This window comes from Papio anubis, chromosome 11, assembly GCF_008728515.1.
Source record: "Papio anubis isolate 15944 chromosome 11, Panubis1.0, whole genome shotgun sequence".
NCBI lineage: Eukaryota > Metazoa > Chordata > Mammalia > Primates > Cercopithecidae > Papio > Papio anubis.
Window position 1 is genome coordinate 119,690,820 of NC_044986.1, and position 19,803 is coordinate 119,710,622.

A 19,803-nucleotide genomic window follows, 5' to 3' on the forward strand; every position below is an offset into this window, starting at 1 on the left:
CTGGCTAATTTTTTGTATTTTTAGTACAGACGGGGTTTCACCATGTTAGCCAGGATGGTCTTCTTGATCTCCTGACCCTCATGATTCGCCCGCCTTGGCCTCCCAGAGTGCTGGGATTACAGGTGTTAGCCACCACGCCTGGCAGAGATCTGATGATTTTATAAAGGGGAGTTCCCCTGCACATGCCCTCTTGCCTGCCACCATGTAAGACGTCCCTTTGCTCTTCCTTTGTCTTCCACCATGATTGTGAGGCCTCCCCAGCCATGTGGAACCGAGTCCATTAAACCTCTTTCCTTTATAAATTATCCATTCTTGGGCATGTCTTTATTAGCAGCATGATAACAGACTAATACAGGCTGCTATAACAAAATATCACATACTGGCTGTTTTAAACAACAGAAATTTATGTTCTCACAGGTCTGGAGGATGGCAGTTCACCATCAAGGTGTTGCCTGGGTTATTTCTTCCCAGGCCCCTCTCCTTGCTTTGTAATGGCAGCCCTCTCTCTGTGCCTTCAGTATTATCTTCCCGTTGTGCATGTCTGCATTTAAGTGTTCTCCTTTTTTGAGATGGGGTCTCACTATGTTGCCCAGGCTGGTCTTGACCTCCTGAATTCAAGTGATCCTCCTGTCTCAGCCTCCCTAGTAGCTGGGATTACAGTTGTGCCACCACACTCTGCTTAAATGCTCTCTTCTTATGAAAACACCAGTCATATTGGATTAGGACCTGCTGCAATAACCTCATTTAACCTTAATTACCTTTTTGAAGGTCCTGTCTCCAAACACAGTCACATTCCGAGGTACTGGGGATTGGGACTTCAGCATAGACACAATTCAGCCCATAAGAAAACTGTAGCTTGAGAGTCCTGGAAAATAAAATTGTAGAGAAAGTCTCTCCTCTAAATTCCTCCTGCCATACACGCAGGTGGGGAGTTGTCTCCATCACTTATAGATGACACGGAGAGGAAGGAAAGAGCAAAAGGAGGACAAGCAAAAAAAAAAAAAAAAAAAAGAAGGGGGAGGTGAGAAGAAGGAAGAAGAAATCATTTAAGAAATTATAACCAAACCAACTATTGGTGACTGACCGCAGAAAATTTTCAAGCAGTCAAGTGATTTAAGGAGCGATGATATGGAATACAGGCTTTTAGATAATTTTGATATTAAGGATACCTCATGTATTAATGGGGCTCCTATTTGTTTTACCTTCTTGGATGGGACTCCTAGGAGAATTTTAATCAGAGATGACTATTCCATGAATCTGTGCAGCCAAAGGCAGCAGTATACACTACCCCTGCTCACCAGACTTTGGCAGGATGTCTTACCCAGTTTACTTAATATTAAACAAACTAAAATGCAGCTGAGCAGTCGCCATAGCTGAATGATATTGTGCTCCATTTGGGGTTTGCGTTTCAACACCGATGCCTTGCCTTTCAGCAAAATCTACTCTGTCCAGCACATGGTAGCTGATGTTCATGAATTCTTTTTGTTCATTTCCACAGTAATATGAACCACAGCAGGCTCATTTGGTGCTAATCTGAGCATAAGAGACAATTTTACAGCCAGTCTTCATTATAATTTAGCAGCAATTAATGTGCAATTATAACCTGTTACCAAAAATTGAAAGTACATTACATAGATGGAAATTGTCTTTTCGACTTCTTAGTTTATGGCTGGTTTTAGGATGTTTTACTGAAAGAAGCAATTACTAAAAGAGTACTTTTAATTGTTAATGAAATGTTTATCTTTCTTTGTTCCCATGTGGATTTCTACATTTGAATAAGGTTAATAAGAAAGATGTTAAGTTAAACCTACAAGCCTTAGTATCCCAAGGCGCAGCTGGGAGCCCCAGGATTCCCCCACTCCATGTCCAAAGTCATCTACTTCTTTTCATCAGGACCCTGAGTCCCTACACATGGAGAGGAGAGGAGGGGGAGGTATCAAAGCAAGATAGGATGGCCATGTTTCTCTTTCTCACAACACTGAGAATACTCCAAAACTTGTCTTTTCTCTCTCTTCTGCCTTTATATGGAAAGTATGTTTCCTCACCAAGACCTTTATACCCTTGTTCTCCTCACACAACTTTTAAGCCTACGAAAACAGATTGTGTGTTCTCTGGGGATGTGAGCATCATTCATTTGCCTGAATTCCCATCTAAGTTTCATCCCTTCTATCAAGTCAGCTACCACCAAGCCACGAACCTGCACCATCGCGTTTTAAACCTAGACTCTCGCGTGTTCAGGGCTGTTGTAGCATCATCGACTTCGGTCTTTCCCAAAAGTCAAGGAAAGAAACAAATGACAAATGACTGAATTTTAACAACTGTGATTCAGAGATCATTTTAGAGTCTGCTTTCCCAGGTCTCATCTTACCTGACTTTCACAACAGTCCTGTTTAAGTTAGAGAATGCAGTAATTGGAAACTGAAGCCCAGAGGGGCTAATTCGTCTGCCCATATTTCCACAGTTAGTAAATGTCTGTGAAATAAAACTAGAGCTAGAAATTTCTGTCTCCAAATGCCATGCCCTTACCATTGACAACAGTGTGTTGCTGCATCATTTGCAAAACCTAAAATTGTTGAAACCCTCCATCATATGCCATCTGGTGTCCTTTGATATAAGAGCCATGAAATCAAGTGGGAAAAGTAAATTTTGGAGTTAAATCTTCCCTAGTAGCTTCAAGAATCTGAGAAAGTTATTCTTTGAACTCAGTGTTTGTTGTTGGTGTTGTTAACTTCTGTCTGGCAGAGCGTGATGAGCTAAGAATTAAATTAGATAATACAATTAGGTCGCAAGTGTAAAGTAGGTAGCAGAGTGTGTGACACATAGAAGGTGCTAAAATGTTTCATTCCCATTTTGGTGTCCTTTGATATGAGAGCCACGAAGTCAAGTGGGAAAGTCAACTTCGGAGTTAAATCTTTCCCTAGTAGCTCCAAGAATCTGAGAAAGTTATTCTTTGAACCCAGTGTTAGTCACATTTTAGGACCTACTATGTGCCATACATGCTGCTATGAATAATTCATTGCTGTGTTGTCAGAGAAAATGGTGACTATTTATTTTTTTTCTTTTGAGACAGAGTCTCACTCTGTCACCCAGGCTGGAGTGCAGTGGCGTGATCTCGGCTCACCACAACTTCCACCTCCCAGGTTCAAGCGATTTTCCCACCTCAGCCTCCCAAGTAGCTGGGACTACAGGCGCCCACCATCATGCCCGGCTAATTTTTGTAATTTTTTTTTTTTTTTTTTTTAGTCAAAACGGGGTTTTGCCATGTTGGCCAGGCTGGTCTCGAACTCCTGACTTCAGGTGATCCACCTGCCTCGGCCTCCCAAAATGCTGGGATTACAGGCGTGAGTCACCGTGCCTGGCTGCTGTTTTGTTTTTGTTTTTGTTTTTGTTTTTTTAAGTACACAAGGAGAACTATATCCCTCCATTCTTCTTGTGGCCTGGAAAAACTGGGTAAAATATAAAGCTAGGATTTATGTGCACTTGCAGTGATGTTTCAAATACAATTTCTCCTCTCCACATTCAACTCTTCTTTCTTCACTGTGCACTCTATCTCTCTGAATTTTTATTATACCCTCACTCAGGCCCCTGAGCAGGCAGGGCACACTTTTAAAAACCCATTCGATTGCTTAATAATTTTGTGAAACCCTTGGAAAGAGTACCAAGATAGTATGAAACAGTGATGTCATGTCCGAAACCAGTGAAGTGCTCCATTTTGTCTCAGGAATGGCCTATGCAGGATGGGTGGGGGTTGGAGAAGGAACCTGTTTTCCCACCCAACACAGATGTCTCTCTGGACTCTGTCTCTTTTTTAAGAAGTGAGAATCCACATTCTAAAATAAAATTATTTCTTCCCTTTCCTTCCAGGTCTTCCTGGCAGAATTCAAGAAAACCAATCAATTTTTCGCCATAAAGGCCTTAAAGAAAGATGTGGTCTTGATGGACGATGATGTTGAGTGCACAATGGTAGAGAAGAGAGTTCTTTCCTTGGCCTGGGAGCATCCGTTTCTGACGCACATGTTTTGTACGTTCCAGACCAAGGTACGGCTTCTGCTCCGACAACCCTACTTCCGCTCTAACGTGTCTCAGCGTGGTACCTCCTATGGCGCCCTCGTTAGGAGAGGCAGGTCGTTGCCTCCATATTTACCTTACATTTCGGTGTACCTGCCATCCATCCAAACAAGTTTAATCCCTTCTACACACCTTGGAAGTTTTACTTAGAATGTTTTAATGTCGTCGATTGGGAAGATCTTTTTTTTTTTTTTTTTTTTTGAGGCGGAGTCTCGCTCTGTGGCCCAGGCTGGAGTGCAGTGGCGCGATCTCGGCTCACTGCAAGCTCCACCTCCCAGGTTCACGCCATTCTCCTGCCTCAGCCTCCCGAGTAGCTGGGACTACAGGCGCCCGCCACCACGCCCGGCTAATTTTTTTTTTTGTATTTTTTAGTAGAGACGGGGTTTCACCCTGTTAACCAGGATGGTCTCGATCTCCTGACCTCATCATCCGCCTGTCTCGGCCTCCCAAAGTGCTGGGATTACAGGCGTGAGCCACCGCGCCCGGCCGGGAAAGACCTTTACTTCTAGATTTGTTTGTCTGTTTTCCTGTTTTTTAGAATTTGGTTTCATTTAGCATAGCAACCGGGCTTCTCAGCAGTCTGTGACTTTGGGGGAAAATGTGACAACTGTTTGTGCATCTGCCCTGCATGTATTTGAAGAGATAAAAGTTGGAAAATAGATCAAAACGTAGGTACAGTATTATTTTTCTCTTCAAGGCTGGCAGAAAAAGCAGCCTTAGAGTGGGCTCATCAGTGAGCAAGCCCCAGAGCCGGGAGATGGAGGTTGGATGCGTCTGCATTCCCACTCCGCATTGGGACCCTTTCCTTAGGCTGAATTTGCCAGAAGGCTGTGCCGTTCTGGGAGGACTTGCATCCTGGTCTCCTTTTTCCTTAAAAAAAAAAAAAAAAAAAAAAAAAATCCTTTTCTTTCCTAACTCAAAATTATTCAGGATCATTGTAGAAAATATTTATAAACTCAAAGAAGAAAATCACTTATAATCCCACCACTTAGATGTACTCACCATTAATACTTTGAAGTTTCTCCTATAGATTCTCTCTGCAGTGGACTTTTAAAAACAAAAATAGCAACCCACTGTAAATACCTACTGCTCGGTACTCTGCGTTTGTTACACTATTTCGTATATTTTCTTATGTCTTTGGATATTCTACAACGTGATTTAACTAGAAAATCTCTAATTTTTGTTCTGATTTAAATGACACCAAAATGAACCTCAAAGATTAGTTCTCACGCACACACATTATGATTCTTCTCACCTGATTTGTCTCCTCTCTGCCACCCCGTCCTAGCTGTCCACCACCTGCACTAATTCGCAGCCCCAAGTGGGACTATTATGACTAAGGTCCAAAGAACACCAGGGGTAGAGGCTTTTCCGTTTTCTTTTTTCTTTCCTTTTTTTTTTTTTTTTTTTTTTGAGTTGGAGTCTTACTCTGTTGCCCAGGCTGGAGTGCAATGGTGCCATCTCAGCTCACTGCAACCTCCGCCTCCCAGGTTCAAGTGATTCTCCTGCCTCAGCCTCCCGAGTAGCTGGGATTACAGGTGTGCACCACCATGCTCAGTTAATTTTTGTATTTTTAGTAGAGACAGGGTTTCACCATGTTCGCCAGGCTGGTCTCAAACTCCTGACCTCAGATGATCCACCCCCCTTCACCTCCCAAAGTGCTGGGATTACAGGCGTGAGCCACCGTGTCCAGCCCTTTTCCTACTTTCTATCTCATGCCATGACGACTGGAGAGTGAATGAGAGAAAACTTCTAAGGTGACTTGAGCCATGGGAAGAATTAATGAGGGATCCAGGGAATGAATGAGGAAAGTGGATGGCAACTGGGGCATCCATCACCACCTCTGCAGTTCCCAGTAAATTCTTAGCAAATGTTCAATAACCAAATCAATGAATAAATTCCCTAACCTAAGATAAAGAGAAACCAGACCATGGCAAAGCACTTACTGAGCATATACTGGGCTCAAAGCACTGTGGAGGATACAGAAGTATATAATACTACTCCCGACCTTGAGAACTTCACACTTTAATAAGAGTCAAGGCTGCATCTCTAACAGTATGAGTAATATTAGATCAGAAGGCAGATGCAAAGTGCCAGAGCTGAGAGAAACTAGAAATGGGAATTTGAATGGGCAGAAAGGGTCTTGGGCATGAAAGGTGCAGCTGCAGGAGAGGAAGTAGAAAGCAGTGAGGTGTCCTGATCAGCTTTTTAGGAGAATGCAGGCCCACTTCCTGCCTCAGGAGCGGGCTGGGACTTCCCATGATGAAGGCTAGAGAGATTTTGCACTAGAAACTCCTCCTGGAGATGATAAATACCCATTGGCCTGGGAAGGTGAAGGTATGTCATCTGCAGGCAAAGTAACAAACTCTGCCACCATCTCCATGCTGTTGGGAGGGTGAAGGTGTGTCACCTGCAGGCAAAGGGACAAACTCTGCCACCCATTCCATGCTGTTGTCTAGATTTTCTGCACACCCGGTGGCTCCCTGTAATCTTTTCCCTTTGCGGTATTTTGGGGCTTGTAGCAAACTGCTAAACACACTGGTTTTTTTTTGCCATAAATAAAGACTTTTATTGTAAAGCCTTCATAATAGTGAAAAATTGGAAACAACACAAATGCCTAATGATAGATTTATTGAATAAATTATTATATGGTCAGAGAAAATAATACTATATAACCATTTTAAATGATGGTATAGATGCTTAAATATTAATATAGAATGATGTTTATGAAATCATAAGTGGGAATATATAAGATTTCCTTTTAAGCAAGAACATATGCATGTATAAGCATGAAAAATAATGAAAACCTGACCGTTGTTAATTGGGAGGTAGGATGATAAGTGATTTTATTTTTATTATGTCTTTCTGTGTATGTTACTATAAACACACTTCAGACTGGGCTTCTGGGCACTTAGGCAGTTGTGCTTCTCTTGGTGCCTTTTCCCCATTTTTTTTATTTGCATGTATGATGGTTTTTGTGTCTTATGGGGAAGGCTGTTGGGAATGCCACTTTGTAGAGGATCAGTGTGCTCTCTTCTTTTGCCTGTCCATCACAGCTTCAGGCAGCATTTGTTTCTGTCCCTCTAATGAGAGATCTCCTTAACCCATTTATGCCTGAGGTTGCAACTTGTTCAATTTTGAAATCAGACCTTGGCGATGACCTTGAGCAGTAGGATATAAATAACTCCCACTTGCTTAGCGTTCCAATAATGGAACGCTAGGTATAAAAGAGTTCCATGCAGCTGGAAAGCTTTACCAAGACCTGAGCAAAAAGTGCATCCACAGCATTGATGCTGGGAGAGAGAAAAAAAAACTTCAGCAGAGAATGTGCACATGAAATGTAAATCTGACTGGCTCAAGACTCAGATTTCAAGGAACCGAGTCCTTTTAGAAAGAGAGGAAAGAAAGGAAGATGCTTGAATCACCTTTCCCAACACCCGAGTTGTTTTTTCTGAGATGTCTTATTATTCAAACCTTGCTTGTCAAAGTAACTGATTAAACACCACAAGTGAATGCAAAAGGCAACAATTGATACTTGATATGGATAATGCTTTCTTCTGGAAACATGTTGGGAATGACCTTTCTTGAGAGGACACTTACCTGTGTATACTAGTGAAGACATCAGATAAGATAAATTAACTATGAACTTCTACAGGGCATTGTTATTTTTTAAAGGAAGTTATTCATCTGTTCTCTTCCTCCAAAGAGCGCGCCTGTTGAATACCAGATTATGCAGGAGATTCTGAGGACAGGTATTCACTTGTTATTAATCAGGGGCATTCGGATTAAATTGTTAAAAGTTTTTAAATTTCATAGATGAGGGATATATCATCTATGGAAGGGTGAAAATATGATAAAGCCATTTAGGAAACTACAAAATGTGAAAATTCCTGTGGACTTGGATTCTGAAGTTCAAACCCAGCTCTGTTGTTTATCAGCAGGGCTCTGAGGCACCCACTTTACCCCTGCCAAGGACAGAGAGGAAGAGTTACAGGCAGAGGGGCTGGGAGCTGTAAAACCAGGGGCCCTAATGGGATGGTGCTGTCTGGGGCCAGAGATGTACAGAATAATTCATGGAATCTGAGCCTGAATCTGAATGAGGCTCAAATCAAACGAATCTTCACAATTAATTTTCTGTGTGCTGGATCAAGATGACTTTGTGCATCATCCAGGCTCTGACGTAAATTACTGGCTCAGGGTCTAATGTACATCAGCATTCTGAGAGGCTGCTGTCTCTGCAAGAAAAAAGAAGGGCTCGCTATTATTTCTTTTACTTTTTTTCTAACATTTCTTTGTTATAATATTTACATTTTCTGTCTTACATGAAAGTCTGCAGGGCTTGAAATTGCACAATCCCTTCTCAGTACCCGCTTCAGTGCGGATGCCAGCCAACTTTTGCACTACTAGATTTCCAGCTTAGATTTTTAATAGTTTCCATTACTTACATTTTAAAAAGTAGAAAAATAGGAAAATCCAAAATAAAATTTGTCTACAAGAACAGTTGTCATAAATTTTTTAACTATATCCATTTACAAGTAGATTTAAAACAATTAGAAAAAAAAAACCATAAAACTTTGAAATACTCAAAGGGAAAAATAAACGCTGAAAAAAACAATTTCCCTCTTTTTAATTATGCTGCAGTAAAAGAAAGATTAATAACTCAAGTAGCCAAAGTTTCTGTGCTCTATCTCTGATAAAATTGTGGAAAAATAAGATTTACTTCCAAAATTTGTTTGGAAACTAAAGATGCATCTAACACTGTAAGGATGCTATTTCTTTTTAATTTCAAGGAAATAATTTTCACTTAAAAATTAAAAGTGAACTAAGGTCTACTTTCCTCTGTGTCTCCTTTGAATTCTGAAAGGCCGATCTGTATTCTGACATTTAAGAAGTGTTACTATTTCTGTAAACTAGTTCAACCATTGTGGAAGACAGTGTGGTGATTCCTCAAGGATCTAGAACTAGAAATACCATTTGACCCAGCCATCCCATTGCTGGATATATATCCAAAGGATTATAAATCATGCTGCTATAAAGACACATGCACACGTAAGTTTATTGCGACACTATTCACAATAGCAAAGACTTGGAACCAACCCAAATGTCCATCAATCATAGACTGGATTAAGAAAATGTGGCACATATACACCATGGAATACTATGCAGCCGTAGAAAAGGATGAGTTCATGTCCTTTGTAGGGACATGGATGCAGCTGGAAACCATCATTGTCAGCAAACTATCGCAAGAACAGAAAACCAAACACCACATGTTCACACTCATAGGTGGGAACTGAACAGTGAGAACAATTGGACACAAGAAGGGAAGCATCACACACTGGGGCCTATCATGGGATGGGGGAGGGGGAAGCGATAGCATTACGAGATATACCTAATGTAAATGACAAGTTAATGGGTGCAGCACACCAACATGGTACATGTATACATATGTAACAAACCTGCACGTTGTGCACATGTACCCTAGAACATAAAGTATAATAAAAATAAAATACATACTTTGAAAAAAGAAAAAGCAGAAGTGTTACTATTTCACACCTAAGTAGTTCTAGATCCTATAGGAACATGTCTGTCTGCGGGTCGTCCCCTCAGGTTGGACTGGAGGGCAGGCAGCTGTGGTTCTGCAGGCCTCTGTAGAGTGGCCTCCCAGAGGGATGCCAGGAGGCAGAACGCTAGTGTTCCTGGATCCACATCACTGCCCTTGACGCCCACACTCTCAATATGCACCAGTTGAACATTCTTGTCAGTATCACTTTGAAATTTTTCTTTTATGAAAAAGAAAACTGAGTTTCACTTTCTGTTCATAGAACACACAAAGCTCTACTTCCGGTTATGGCTTCAGGGCGTGAGCGTGTGAGTTACTTTGAGCAAGTCACCTAACATTTCTTTGTGACATTGGTTCTCCTTTTTTGCTTCCCAAAGGATAATGTAAAAAAAAAAAAATAATAATAATAATAATAATAATAATAGCACTTGCAGAGAAGTTCGGATCCTTTTTGGAAAAGTACCATACTATCTACAAGGTATCATTATCATTTAAAATTAAAAAGAAAAACTCCTTCAACTCAATAGTTTTTTAAAAGTATGTCATCCTGGTATTTCCATAGTTTTAAGGCAAAATCCATGCAAGAAATTTTTAACTTCAAGCATTTTGTTCAGAAACTGCTTCATCTGAAGCTCTCAAAAATGCTTCAATCCATGAACCCTTCAGTTGAGCTAGGAGCCCTGGAAATTATCACAATTGTAGCAAAGAAAAGAAAACCCACGGAAACCACATCCTCCAAAAGACGTGTCCCTGCAGTAAGACAAGAATTAACTTTTTATGCTGCCCCCATCTGTAGTGACAGATAAGCCTCTTTTCTTTACATTCCTCTGGCGGCGTTCTGATCCTGAGAACGTTTACAAGTTGTTATTTCAGAAACTGGGGGTCTCTTAGACGTTCTGCAGATTCCCCTGCTATGTAACCAAACTGTGATTTGGCAAATGCTAGATTTATATCAAATTTACAAAAATGAGTGGATTTACAGCTGTCAACCTGAAATAATCAAAAAGGCCGGAATCTAATTTAAAGAACGCTTATTCGAACTCAAAGTTTGAGGATGGCCCCACCTGGAAACACCCCAAAAGAACGGTGTCAGAGTTGCAAAGGAGGGAACTTTAGGGTTTATTTCCATAGGGAGAGACAGAGGCATTTTTAGCAGGATTACATGTTTCATGCAAGGCTGATGCATAGTTCCAGCAACTTGGTTACAGGCAGTGTTTCTTTTTGGGAAAGGGACATTTAACATCTTTTACAGAGCGTGCTATAGTCATGGGTTTTCTGTCATCTGGTCTAAGGAAAATAGGACAAAAAAAGGGGAAGGTCATCTTTAACAAGGTTCATTAATTAAGAAGGCAGGAGGCGGCCGGGCGCGGTGGCTCACAACTGTAATCCCAGCACTTCGGAAGGCCGAGGCGGGTGGATCACCTGGGGTCAGGAGTTCAAGACCAGCCTGGCCAATATGGCGAAACCCCGTCTCTACTAAAAATACAAAAATGAGCCGGGCGTGGTGGTCAGTACCTATAATCCCAGCTACTCAGGAGGCTGAGGCAGGAGAATCACTAGAACCCAGAGGGCAGAAGTTGCAGTGAACTGAGATCATGCCACTGCACTCTAGCATGGGTGAAAGAGTGAAACTCTGTCTCAAAAAAAAAAAAAAAAAAAAGCCAGGAAGTGTTTGTTGCTGACATTGTTTAATTCTCTCTAGTTATTGTACAGAACAGGAGAAAAAATAAAGCAAGTTAAACTACAATCTGAGAAACAGAAGTTGTAACCATATGTGACTCAGATCACAGTCACATCTCTCTGAATGCGTAAAACGCATTTTAGGAATTCCAACAGCTTTTAAATGTTATTTATTTTCACACAGTAATTTATGGGAAATTAATATTGCACTCACAATGTTTGCTTAAGGTTTTCTCATCCAAATACACAAGAGATAATCGGCAATGAGTGAACACATATTCAAGAATTCTTGGACTGAAAGAATAAGACACTCACTCAGTGCCTCTCAAATGCCGCATCTTTCCTACATGCCCGCTTTCTAAGCTCACAGAACTGTTCTCATCTTGCTGCGACTCTGTAATATTCTTCCAGGCTCATGGCCCGTATTATCTGTCCATTCCTTTGTCAGCTGTTCTCATGAAGTCCCAAAAGTATTGTCACCAGCTTCCCAGAAGACATGAGCATTTGACATCTCCCTCAACAAAGTGCCGCAGGAAAGTGCCTGTCCTCTGTGAATCTACGATCCCTCCCTTTGTTTTGTCTTTTTGTTGTTGTTGTTGTTGTCATTGTTGTTTTTGTTTGTTTGTTTTGAGAGAGAATCAAGGGAAATGCTTGAGCCAGAGATGGAGAAACCAGACAAGAGGGAGGCTATTCAGGTTGTAGGCTTTTCAGATAGGCTTCTTTCACTTAAGAATATGTGTTTAAGGGTTTTTCTTTTCTTTCTATGGCTTGAGAGCTTATTTTTCATTGCTGAGTAATATTCCATTGTATGGATATACCACCATTTATCCATTCACCTGTTGAGATGCATCTTGGTTGCTCAGAACAACTAATTATTTGTTATGTTCTTTTGTTTTTCTTATAATGACAGACTCCATGGATCAAGAATTTTAGAGTAGGGAGGGGTGGTAGAGGTTATCAGGTCAGATCCCCTCATTTTGCAGCAAAGGAAATGGAGCTCCAGAGAAGATAGCCAGCTGGTCACAGTAGAGTGCTCTTTTCTGTGGTCAATCCAAAATTATTAGTAAAGTTGAGACTTCAAGATACCTAAACACAAATCCAACTCACAACTTATTTAATTGGAAAATTATTCGTTCCATGTCCTAAACCTTAGACCTGAGCAAGAGGGGTTCTGCCCAGCTGCTCACTTAGAATCCTCCCTTTGGCCTTTCTCAAACTATAGTCCTTCCTATGAAGCCAAGAGGTCATCTCTGTTCCTAAACTACTCCCCATGACCTCAGAATTCCATACCTAACCAGCCTCAAGCCTGTGTAGACATCTCCCCAGGTTCTGTCCTTGAAAGGGGCAGGAGGGGACTTTCCCTATATGGCCAATTAACAGGTGCAGAATTTTGAGGGATCCTGAATTTGTCACTGGCCTTCTTGGTCATTATGAAGTTATATTTCCTGAGAGACAGAGAGAATGTATAGGAATGTAGAGCATATTTAATTCAATTGTTGGTGAGCTTGATTAATAACACTTAAATCTGAGGACCCATGGTGTGGTGCCTCCCTTTGCACACTCACTCCAAATCTTGCAAAGGTTGGGGCTGTCCTTGTTCTGATTATAATGCAACTTAATGCTTTTCTTCCCTGTGATAAAATAATAGCAATATATATGATAAAGTTAATATGTAAGGAATGCTTGCCATATGCCAGGCACAAGGCTAAATATTTTACATGGATTCTTTAGTTTTAAATATGAATGATAGCTCCTCTTTCTTCTTCAGATCAGAATTCCCAGCTCTTTCCATTGGCTGTCATAGGAGATGTCCCAAAGTAGAGTTGAATTCTATCTCTGGTTTCCATCTTCTTATACAGTGGTCTTCGCTGTTACAACATTTGTTACATGTGCTTAACATATGATACTTTGAAAGGTGTGATGGTAAATTTAGATGTTTTGTCATAAGTATTTTTATCTTAATTTTACTTATTTTGCAGAGATTGCAAATATTCTCTTGCATAAAATTTAGTACGTTGGTTTACTAGCCTTCGGAGAAAAAAGATACCTCGAAAAAATGACTATCGTTATTCTTTTCCTTCTTTTCCCATCTTATTTTTCTGGAGAGGGAGTCTATACATCTGACCTTATTTGCATGATATTTGCCAAGTTCTCAGTGCATTTACAAAATTAACTGTTATTAGTTTGATAAAAATCATTAGTTAATTTCTTTAATGCTATAAACCCGTCATTCATCCTGTAATATATGCACATTTGGCAGCCGTTTCCTTGTTTACTCAATATTTGACTAGCTGTGTTGAATAGTCATCACGACTAAACACTTTCCCGTTGTCTTTATTTTCATTCTCTCATTTGAAAAATGTCATCACTGTAAGAAGAAAGCAGTGTAGAAGCTAGGTTGTATTAAATAACTTTTGAGGCCACTTTTACAATTCACCCTTTACTAATTCTAGAATATTCACAAAATGTCCTATGCCTCCCTCTAAAGAACTATCTTGTGTTTTAAGTAGTGTTATATTTTGACAGCTCTAGGACCTTTAACTCCTCCAAATGATATTCATGTATGTAAACGCAGTCCTATGAGAATTATACAACTGATTTTGTTAAATCTATCACTTCGATCTTGTATTTAATCATCTTTTTTTTTTTTTTTTAAGACAGGGTCTCACTCTGTTGCCCAGGCTGGCTTTGGACTCCTAGGCTCAAGTGATCCTCCTGCCTCAGCTTCATGAGTAGCTGAGATTACAGGCATGCACCTCTGTGCCCAACTTAAATACCATTTCTTTAAAGCATCAATAACACGAACATAAAAGAGTCATACAGCTTTGATTACCCGCCTATCTACAGAACCTCAACATTGTTTATTGCCTTCAGTTGTCTGGAAATCACAACAAAGCTGTAGGTAATGGTGACTCATTTTCATGGACAGGATTCGTTTTTCAGAGGAGGAAACCGAGGCCCTGGGATGGTGGGATTTACCTTATCATACAGCTGATTAGCCACAGTCTCATTTCTCACAGACCAGAATCTCCATTCAACAGATGCTTTGCCAGGAGTTGTTGACAGTCGGCAAGACTGGGACACATTTGGCAAGTCCTATCCCCCAGTGCCATCACAGCTTCAATTCTCACCCACCAGAAAGAATCATTTGCCTCAGTTAATGTATTACCCGCCATAAAGATGTGAGGTCTAGACTAGTAAGTGCCATTTACAATTAACCCAACACAGGCCACATTCTCTCTCCCTTCCCACCATCCATTTCTCTCTCTCTCTCTCTCTCTCTCCCTCTCTCTCTCTCTCTCTTTCGCTGGCCTGCTTTGTATCCTCTCTCTCACCAGGTGGCCACAACCTAAAGGGCAGCCTAGCAGGAGGGAATCTAACTCTGTTTTCCTCTTTCTTTCAAGAGCCATCGGTCAGAGAACTGTTCATTTGCTTCTTCTGGGAAGTATTTGCTGGTTTTTGGATTGGTTTTGGTTTTGTCTTTCCTGGCTTTTAAATCATTTCCTAGAAGGACAGCTGCCATCAGTTATCAATTGCCCACTGAGGGCGAATGCAGAGCTTCATTTCCACACACAGTATTTTGTTTAAAACCCACAGCAACCCTAGGAGGTAGGAGTATTATTACCCCATTTCACAAATAAAATGAAGCTCAGGAGAGGTTAAGTCACGTCTCCAGAGTTACAAATAGAGGGGCTTTGAACCCAGGGCTGAGTAAGGATGAAGCCCACATTCTTTGCGATTACTCTGAGCCTCATTCTTCTTGGTTTGATTCTATCTATGCCAGCCCAGGGCGTTTCCAGCAGGCAGACACTTCTTTTTGCTTGCAGTTCTGCAGAGGTTCTGGTTAGCTGTGGGTTGCCTTCAACTCTGAGCACTCCTTCCCCAGCTGTTCATGAAAGTTTGAGTCTATTATATTTGTATTTTCCTTTTACGATGGCATTTTGGATTCAGCTTTTAAAAGGCTTACCCATCCCTCAAAATGTGATCCTCAAAATCCAAACCTCAGGACCGTGTAGTTTGTATGTGCATACATCTGTGCTAATTTTATCACAGAGCCATCTCTGTGGCCCAGAGTGGGCCCAAGATATCACGGAGGACTCGATTCTCAGGCTTTCCAAACAGACGAGCATCCTCTGGAGAGACAGCAGGTCCTCCAGGCCGGATCACCCAAGCTGGACTTCCAGGCATGGACCATCCCTGCTCCCCTTCAAGAAGCCCACGTTTGACCAGGCATTCATCCAAGCCAGAGGGTTAAACTGATGCAAAATACCGTCACAAAGGACAAAAAAGAGTGCAATTTTCCCATGCTGTGGCTTAATATAAAGATTAGAACCAAAACAGATATTTGACAGATTTATCGTGGAGCCTGCAGTTCTCTTGGGAGGATTAAATGTGGGGCATCCAACATGCTATAAATCTCCATTGCTGTTTAATTAACAATCACTAGCAACATAGTCGTCTTCTCACCCTCATGGTAGTAAACACTGACGGTGCCCTGTGATCTCTTAGACTTTAACGGCCTATTCAACCTCCCAGTGCTCACCACTAGTGTGGCGTCTGATTTAGAGCTGAGAACACGTGGGAAGGTGTGTGGAATACATGGGAGTGGGGCTGAACTGTTGCCTCCAGTCCCCTCCCACCACTTTCTCCACGTCTAAATCGACAGTGTTAAATTCTGAAATGTCAACCTTTCGAGGAATTTGTAAGCATCCAAACACTTAGAAGAAACCGTTCACTCAAGCACTGTCACAAATGGTTTTGCTCTACACTTTCATACGCTTTGCTCTCCTAAGTACTTGAAAGAAGATTCCACCTTTGTGGCTTGTATAGGGCCATTATAGTTTTGAGTAAAAAGGTGAGGTTAGAACAGAAGCTCTTTGTATGGTGCTGATGAGAGCAAGAGGTAGCGTGAGAAAGCGGGTGTGTGCAGGCAAGACCAGTGACGACTCTCAAATTGGGTTTGAAATCTCAGTGTTAAGTCATGATTTATGTCAGCTGAGAATTTGGGCCTATCCAGAAGAGAAAAGGGTGGACTCCCGTTAAGTATATATGGAATTAGTAAATCAGATCAGAAACTAACATTGAAAAAAGACGGACACTTACCTTGACCTGGATTATTGAGGTAATTGCCACAATACTTGGTTTCCCCATTCTGTGGCGACCAGGCAAGGAGTCTGACTGTCAGACCAGAACAACGTTTCTACCATTACCTCCTATGCCCCACGGCATTGGTTGGGTTCACATCAAAATGTAAAGGTTAATTCCGTTAAGAAACCACCCAGGTGAGAATTTCGAGTGCAAATTCATGCCCAGACGCACCAAAGGTCCCCGCACTTTATGGATTCCTGATTCTGTGACGTATTACAACCCTTTAAAAATCAGGTTGCTCTAAAGTGTTATAAATACATTTATTTTTTAAAAAATCATTGTCTCACATCATTGAGGAGCTGAGGCTGGTTGCAATCCTGGCTGCCTCTGATATGCCCACCACAGCCTGAAGACCACCCAGACCATCATGTCCTCTGGCAGAAGAACTCTGTCATAAACTGTAGCTTGCCTCTGCCATGAGTTAAGTCAGGACTGGAGAAAAATGAGGTTAAACTTGATTGCAAGCTCCAGGGAGGAATGGCTGGCATGCCCTGCCCACTCCCCACCACGCCATGCCCGTAGAATATGCTCAGTAGCTAATTACTGAGTGTTGAATGAATGAATGTTTTCAAACTCCACCCTTGGAGTCAGAGACCAAAACACATTCTCCTTATCACCCTGCACCCTGTACTTCCGGTAAGTACATGATCGGCACATGCTAAGTGCCCTGAGTGCCTGGCACCATCCCATTGTCTGGCCAGCAGGTCAACTGGACGCTCCCTTGTGCCCCAGCTTATCTGCCGGGTTGTAACACGCAAGCATCTAGATGTCACATGGCATCCCACCTAGATTCCCCAGGCTTCCTGGGGTTCAAAAATATAGATTGGCTAAATGATTTTGACAGTCTTCTGATAAGTGATTTCATGACAGAATTGGTTCCCCTGAAATGATCTAATCCATTTAAAAAGTAGTCTTCCTTGTTGTATTTTCTCTAAGGACCTAAAAATTGGAACTGTGACTGGGTATGGTGGCTCATGCCTGTAATCCCAGCACTTTGGGAGGCCGAGGTGGGTGGATCACCTGAGGTCAAGAGTTCGAGACCAGCCTGGCTAACATGGTGAAACCCCATCTCTGCCAAAAATACAAAAATTAGCTGGGCGTGGTGGCGCATGCCTGTAGTCCCAGCTACTAGGGAGGCTGACGGGGAAAATTGCTTGAAGCCGGGAGGCGGAGGTTGTAGTGAACCGAGATCGCGCCACTGCACTCCAGCCTGGGAGACAGAGTGAGACCCTGTCTCATACAAAATAAATAAAAATAAAATGAAATAAAAGTTGGGATTGTCTTTTTTTTCCACAGGAAAACCTCTTTTTTGTGATGGAGTACCTCAACGGAGGGGACTTAATGTACCACATCCAGAGCTGCCACAAGTTCGACCTTTCCAGAGCGACGTAAGAGCCTTTACAGGGTTTGGGGGTTTTCCATTGTTCTTGTCAGTTCCCACATTATTGTTTTTTTCTTTTTTCCCACTTGGCGTGCCTGAATCCCAGGGCCAGGGAAACCCTCGGGAATACATCAAGCAAGGCAACAGTTTTCCCAGGTTGTGAAACTGAAATTCGTGTCAGTTTGGTTTCATTTCTCTGTGATTTGAAACTAACTACTTAGTTTCTTAAGGAACCTCCGGATTCATCAGGCTTCTAACCAATCTGAGCACAGAAGCAAATATGTGCCCTTTGGAAAGGAAGCAGTGAAATGGATCGCAGATCTCAAGGGTGGTCCCCAGGGATGGAGCTTGTAGCTGAGGCCTCTCACGGAAAGCCTGATGTGGAGGCATAAATCTTTAGGAAGCAGGAAGAAGCACTTACTCTATCTATCTGAGAACAAAGCTTCACCTTCCTCGTGCCAGGCAACCTGAGACACATGGGGATGGGGCAGGCTGTGTGTACCTGGTAGAACTGCACCTGTGTCCACAGCACTCACTGCCCCTCCTCCCCATGCTGTTGCCCTTGGGTCCTACTTCCTGCTCCCGGGGACATGCAAGTAAAAGAAAGCTCTGCCACTGGACTCGTTGGAAGATGATGAGTACAGGCTAGCTTCCTTTGCTCAACGCTCAGTAATCCCTCCCTCCCATCTGCACGAACACTTTGAGTGGTTTAGGTTGAAGTGGGTTGAGAAATGGATTTGGTCCGCCAGCTCCTATAAAAACCCTGGCTGGAAAGGCTGTTTATCACATCTAGTGGGTAGCGCTCTGCTGAGATCGTTGCCTCTGGGAAACGTCAGCAATGCACCCAGAGGTAATTTTACTGGATTTCCGCAGCAGAGAAATCATCGGGCACTTTTCATGCTAGAAAGGATTCATTTAGTCCACTGTCATCTCCAGCCAGCCTGGACCCACGCTATCCATCCTGTCCTAAACGCCTTCCAGGAAGGAGAAATTTGCATTCTTCCATAAGATCCAGCAAACTTCCCTTCCAGGAAGCTGTCTCTTGTATCCGACCTTAATCCCACCAGTGATGGGGTAAAAACTCATTTCCTTTAAGCTTGTCACCATTGAAGATAAAGAGTAACTTATCATCTTGCCTCTGCTAATATCCTCTTTTCCACCTCATGGGCTGTAAGTGTAGCCCAGGCTAAAGGTTCTCAGTATGAAAATAAACCAGCCAGTTCTATTCAGAATGGTGCACACGGGTCTATGGGTGCCAACCAGAGTTTAAAACAAAGGGAGAAATTATTTGCCAATTATCTATAGTATTACTTTTTCTTCTTTTGTTTTTTTGTTTTGTTTTGTTTTGTTTTTCTTTTTTTTGTGAGTCAGAGTCTTGCTCTGTCACCCAGGCTGGAGTACAATGGTGTGATCTCAGTTCCCTGCAACCTCTACCTCCCAGGTTCAAGTGATTATCAAGCCTCAGCTTCCTGAGTAGATGGGATTACAGGCACCCAACACCATGCCCTGCTAATTTTTGTATTTTTACTAGAGACAGCGTTTCACCATGTTGCCCAGGCTGGTCTTGAACTCCTGACCTCAAGTGATCCACCCGCTTGGGCCTCCCAAAGTGCTAGGATTACAGGCGTGAGCCATCGTGCCTGGTCTATACTATTACTTTTAATGTCTGTGTATGTTTTATTAGCAATAGCAAAAAAAAAAAAAAAATGACAATATGAGCATTGTTGTTTAAAGGATAAGAACAAGTACTAGTACTAGATACAGGCAGGACTCACTTAAGATGCCAGCTCTGTTTTACGCTGTTAGGACTGAGGCTGGAGGTGTCTGAGCCTCCACTTTCTTGTGTGGAGAATGAATGGACAACATCTTCCTTGTTAGGATTAAAAACAGTTATGTGTGTACTGCCGTTTAGCCATACACAGCATGTCATAGAAAGGTCAGTCTGGGTTTGGGGATTTTATTGTGT

At 42.0% G+C, this 19,803-nt stretch overlaps 2 protein-coding genes across 10 annotated transcripts in view; one reads left to right on the plus strand and one right to left on the minus strand.

The window, feature by feature from the left end:
- PRKCQ (protein kinase C theta) overlaps window positions 1-19,803 on the plus strand; it is a 143,829-nt gene that overhangs the window by 95,217 nt on the left and 28,809 nt on the right. For all 8 annotated transcript variants that reach the window (XM_031652528.1, XM_003903365.4, XM_009213929.4 and 5 more), the window contains 2 exons: window positions 3,865-4,038; window positions 17,753-17,844. In XM_031652528.1, coding sequence (XP_031508388.1) covers window positions 3,865-4,038; window positions 17,753-17,844 — 266 coding nt within the window. The remainder of the gene's footprint in view (window positions 1-3,864; window positions 4,039-17,752; window positions 17,845-19,803) is intronic.
- The window catches only part of PFKFB3 (6-phosphofructo-2-kinase/fructose-2,6-biphosphatase 3), a 306,098-nt gene continuing 292,977 nt past the window's right edge, over window positions 6,683-19,803 (minus strand). For both annotated transcript variants that reach the window (XR_004177109.1, XR_004177108.1), the window contains one exon: window positions 6,683-8,303. The gene's annotated coding sequence lies outside the window, so the exon portion shown is untranslated. The remainder of the gene's footprint in view (window positions 8,304-19,803) is intronic.